Source organism: the organism of the source record quoted next, unplaced genomic scaffold, assembly GCF_019419815.1.
Source record: "Pyrus x bretschneideri cultivar Hongxiangsu unplaced genomic scaffold, Pyrus_bretschneideri_v1 Contig5, whole genome shotgun sequence".
Classification (NCBI taxonomy): Eukaryota; Viridiplantae; Streptophyta; class Magnoliopsida; order Rosales; family Rosaceae; genus Pyrus; species Pyrus x bretschneideri.
In genome coordinates, this window is record NW_025999787.1 from 6,588,665 (window position 1) to 6,593,774 (window position 5,110).

Genomic DNA, 5,110 nt, shown 5'->3' on the forward strand with positions numbered 1-5,110 from the left:
GAGTTTGTGAGGGTAATTTAGGTAGTAAAAGTGAATTTAAGGAGATACTAAAAGATAAATTAAAGGGTAAATCTCAGTTTATTACTCTCAAGTTTCGTGGTTTTCAACATTTAGTACATCAAGTTTTTTTTTGTCCTAGAGTCAAACCTAAAGTGTTAATTTTGGGACAATCTCATAAATCCGTTAGTCAAACTGTTAAGTCTGCTGTTAACTGATGATGTGGCGTCCATGTGGACAATGATTGGGCGCCACGTGTCATTAAAAAAATTAATTAAATAAAAGTACTTAAAATAAAATAAAATAAAAAAATAAAATAAAAATAGAACTCCCTTTTTTCCTTCCCCCTTCGTCTTCCCCACTGGAAAAAGGGCCGGATTCCTTCCCCCTTTTTTCCTTCCCCCTTCGTCTTCCCTACTAGTGCGACGGTAAGCCTCTTGCCTCCCTTGCTTGCACCAGCTTCCATCTCCACCGCTCACTCCCCTCTATCCTCTCTCTTTTCCTCTTTCCTCTTTCCTCTCTCTATCTTATAAGTTTCTCTCTCTCTCTCTCTCTCTCGCCAGAAGGGCAAAACTCTAAAGAGCCATTTACACCCACCTGAGTAAGTTTTCTTTCTCCTTTCTCCTCTCTCCTCTCTCAATGTCTCTCTTTCTCTCTGTAAAATTTGAATATGTGTCCTTGTACTATTAACCTGCCATTTACATTCATGTGCATATTTGTATATTTAAAAGCTTCAAACTTTATTATGAATTTGTTATTTTTGTCCTTGTTATACCCAAATCTCACATCCCAATTTCTCATATTACGAAACCCTAATTTGTTGTATTTGATTTTGGATGGAAGTTCAAATCTGGGTGTTGTCTGTTTACTTGTTGGGAGATATTGATTGGGAAACTTGTAGAGCTTGACGGAGCCGGAGGTAAGGCAGGTGGAGTTGGGGCTGAGAGCGAGAGCCGTGATGCCGTCGCGGTGGTGGAGGAGGAGCTTGGGAGGGCTGGACAGGATAAGAGAGTCATGGATAGCTATTGTGGGGTCGGAGGAGGAGGCCCTCACGACGTGGTAAGCCTATTGGTCCCACAACACCAAGCAGTATGACAGCCCCCCGCCCCTGCTCATGGGCTTGTGGGCCTCTCGAAGCTTCAAAGTTCGGATCTTCATGGCTCTATGTGCGGATCGATGGAAACTTGGATTTGGGTTTTGTTGGATTTTCTAGATTTCTTTGTTGTTTGATTTTTTTTTTCATGGTTCAGGGGGCATTTAGGGTTGAGATTTGATCTGGGTTTTGATCTGGATTTTCCAGATTTAGGGCTGAGATTTGATCTGGGTTTTGAAAGTTTTAGCTCGATTTTTGTAGGGTTGTTGATTTTTCTAGATTTTGGAGATGAAGATTGAGATGGGTTTAGGAGGAGGGGTTTGGGATGATGAAGATAAAGCCATGGTTGTTGCAGTTTTAGGAACCACTATTTTTTTTTGAACCCCTTCTCATAAAAAAAAAAAAATCCACGTAGACCCCTTAATGACACATGGCGGCTAGTTATTGTCCACATGGGCGCCACGTCATCAATTAACGGCAAATTTAACAGTTTGACTAACGGATGTATGAGACCATCCCAAAATTAACACTTTAGGTATGACTCTGGGACGAAAAAAATTTGATGTACTAAATGTTGAAAACCACGAAACATGAGGGTAGTAAACTAAGATTTACCCTAAATTAAATACAAGATGGATGTAGAGAATAAGTTGGGTGTAAAGAAAATTTCCCTTTTAAAATTTTAGGATGGTTTTTTTTATTTTATTTTTATTTCATGTAATGAGTGCAAATTTTAGGGGTTTTAAGGCAAAAGTGAATAAAAACAATAATTAAAAAAAATTAGGAATTGATAATAATCTAGTTCGTGGATTAGTCGACACTGATAAAATGCTTGACAATTCTTATACTGTTTAGTCTAGACTAATCTAACTTAGCTTAGTACTTGAAACTAGTGCAATCCCAGCTAAGAAGGTGAACAAACGGAGCTCAAGAGTACTAATATCGAAAATGTCATGTTGTAAAGGTATTAATGCAAATTATTCCGTACAACTCCTAATGAGGAGTTAATCGGATGACTTCACTTGAGGCGGCGATCCCACCACAATGGCTAATTAGATAGTGATATGTAATTTGCTTTACTGTGTCACCTTCTTTCTCTCTGTTCCATGCATGAGCCAGGCAGAGGCAGCAACTAATTGCTTTTTTTTAAGCACTAATTAAATCAGAGTCCACAGCGTCAAAAGAAAGCTTAAATGCGAAGAAATTTCGTCGACCACCCAAAACCCTAAATATAATAAAACAAAAAGAGAGAGAATGAGGGAATAAAAGTAAAAATATACAAAAGCCTCTCCCTTGCTTTCCTCCTCTCTAGCTTTCTCTTTTCTCTTTTCTTTCTTTCTTGGCTCTGGTATTCCCTTGGTGTGATTCTCCACCACCATATGTCCTAAAGACCCATCAAACTTTATAAAAGAAGAAAAAAGATCAAACACCATGGTTTTCTCATCTATTCCAGTCTATTTAGATCCTCCCAATTGGCATCAGGTGAGGTTTTCTCTAGCTCCAATTTTCCATCAATAACTTCTATCGTCGCCAAAATAGAGAAAAGGGAAGAACAAAATTAAAAGCAAATTAAAAAGATAATTATTCCTATTCCTTTGTGATATCTTTGTGAATATACCAGAAATATTTGTTTCTTATGATTAACTCATAGTTTCTTTTGATTTTTATTATCTTGCAGCAACCAAATCATCATCCACTAGGAAGTGCTACTACTGGAAGTGAAAATCTACATGAGCTTCCACCACTGCCTCCACCACCGTCACTAACTCATGTTGGTGGTGCAGCCAATATTGGTGGTGGTGGCGGCCCAGGCTCCATCAGACCTAGTTCAATGTCTGATCGAGCCCGTCTGGCAAATATTCCACAACCAGAAACCGCGCTCAAGTGTCCGCGGTGTGAGTCCACCAACACCAAGTTTTGCTATTTCAACAACTACAGCCTCAGTCAGCCTCGCCACTTCTGCAAGACATGTAGGCGTTATTGGACCCGAGGAGGTTCCCTAAGGAACGTTCCCGTGGGAGGAGGATGTCGTCGAAACAAGAAAAGCAAAAGCAACAACAGCAGTAACAGCAGTCGATCCAAATCTCCAGTAGCCACTGGCGATCATATCCAAACAGGTTCCAACTCAATTACCAACAACTCATCAGATCATATGATTGGTAATATTACTCATCATTTTTCAAACCTACCACCGAGTACTCATCAATCACTACCATTTCTAGCATCATCCATACAAAGTCTAGGTCGTTATGGTGGTGCTGGGAACATGGGATTGAACTTCAATGAGATCCAGCAGGAAGAGACTGATCATCACCATCATCATATGGGGTTTCAATTTCATCAGATTGCAGGAGGCAATAATATGAACAATTTAAGTGGTGGAATATTAGGAGGGGGTCATAATAATCAGTGGCGTAATTTGAACTTGCAGCACATTCCATTCTTGGGTGGTACCGGGTTCGAATCATCAACATCAACAGGTTTATACCCATTTCAAACTGGTGATCAAGGAGTCGATCATCAAGCATCAACCCATCCAATGGTTGGGAATAATTCTAGGATTAGTACAGAGCAGTTGCCCCCTCCAGTGAAAACTGAAGATAATCATGGTCCTAGTTTGATGAGACCTTCTTTGGGTACTGCTATTTCACCTGAAATTAACAATAGCCAGTTCTGGGGTGGAAATTTGAATGCGTGGACAGATTTATCAGGACCCAACTCTTCTTCCACAAGCCATCTCTTGTAACTAAGGTCCACGGTGATGAATTTCAAGAATCCTAATCATCATTGCTGATTAGAGGTGGAACCAATTAAGAAATGGTAGGCTTTCTATTTTGTATTTTATTTTGTTTTTATTTTTAACTTTGAGTACTTATGTTGTGCTTGTTGGTATCGTGTATCAGTGTATGGGTTTAATTACATATGTATGGAGTACTTGGTCCTTAATTTGTGTAGCATAGGGTTGTATCCGAACACTATGAGATGATCACTTGTTATAAACATCTCACGTCTTCTTTCAGCCACATGCATTTAATATTAACCCTACTGCATGAGAAATGAAAATGCAAGAATAATGTCTACTCATTGAATTTATTTATTATATTATGAGTCCTACTATTAATTATGTGCGTACGATTTTGCATTGATTGTAAGTCTCTCTATGTCTCTCTGGTTTAGGTTTTAACTTAAGTACTTGATCTGATCCACATTCCACCATTGCTCTGAAAAGTTTTGCCTTTAGGTCATTCACCAAGCACTGTCTTCAATGGTCTCTCTCTCTCTAAAAAATTTAATGAACGAAAAGTGATGTGTCATCAGGACTTGAGAGAGGGACACTGACTCCACTTCGCCCATTTTCCCAATTCCTGTAAATGTCGCAAATTTTGAACTCCCAGAAAGCTTCTTGTCTCATGTTTTTATGAGATTCGAATTCAATAGGATGTTAATTTGTTTTCAGTTTTCACCTCAGCAGGAAAACATGTTTACTACATTTAGATTTGTGCGTCAGAGAGACTGATGCATGGGAGGAGAGAGAGAGAGCATCATTATCATGCATACAAAACAGTACTATATATAATGATTTTGTAATAATAATAAGAATGATAAGGTCAGTGGAAGTACTTATTTGTTTTAGGTGGGTGAAAGTGAAAGTTGACAACTTTGAAGTGAAATATGAGAAAATGCCAAAAATCCCACTAAAAACCATGCATGCAAGTATCCAATTTTCTCAACCAACCAAACCCAAGCGATCAGCAAGTTGTCTACAATATTGTTATACAATGTGCATGAGTTAATTAATTTGTTTTTTCAAATACTAGGTAGGTCAAAGAACTATTTTCGTTAATTTTCTTTTTATGCAGCATAATTAGAAGATAGTGAATTCAACACAGAACTTGGGTGCAAGCCTTTTTTAAACACTTTTTTATTGTTTACTACTTTAAAACCAAACATGGTTCCCCCAAACATTCTTCTGAAATTGGGTCAAGAAAATAATAGAATTTGGTCACGTTAGAATATAAG

At 38.3% G+C, this 5,110-nt stretch overlaps 1 protein-coding gene across 5 annotated transcripts; it reads left to right on the plus strand.

Moving 5' to 3' along the window:
• Positions 1-294: 294 nt before the first annotated feature.
• On the plus strand, positions 295-4,109 carry LOC103935749 (dof zinc finger protein DOF3.6). Of its 5 annotated transcripts, XM_048568853.1 has the most exons (4): positions 295-598; positions 841-1,163; positions 2,769-3,207; positions 3,313-4,109. In XM_048568853.1, the coding sequence occupies exons 2-4, from the start codon at positions 1,089-1,091 to the stop codon at positions 3,834-3,836; spliced, it is 1,038 nt and encodes a 345-aa protein (XP_048424810.1). In that variant the 5' UTR covers positions 295-598; positions 841-1,088; the 3' UTR covers positions 3,837-4,109. The 5 variants fall into 5 exon arrangements, with proteins under 5 accessions (XP_048424810.1, XP_048424808.1, XP_048424809.1 ...); XM_048568851.1 differs by having other exon boundaries at positions 305-598; positions 2,769-4,109; XM_048568852.1 differs by having other exon boundaries at positions 305-598; positions 899-1,163; positions 2,769-4,109.
• Positions 4,110-5,110: the final 1,001 nt, after the last annotated feature.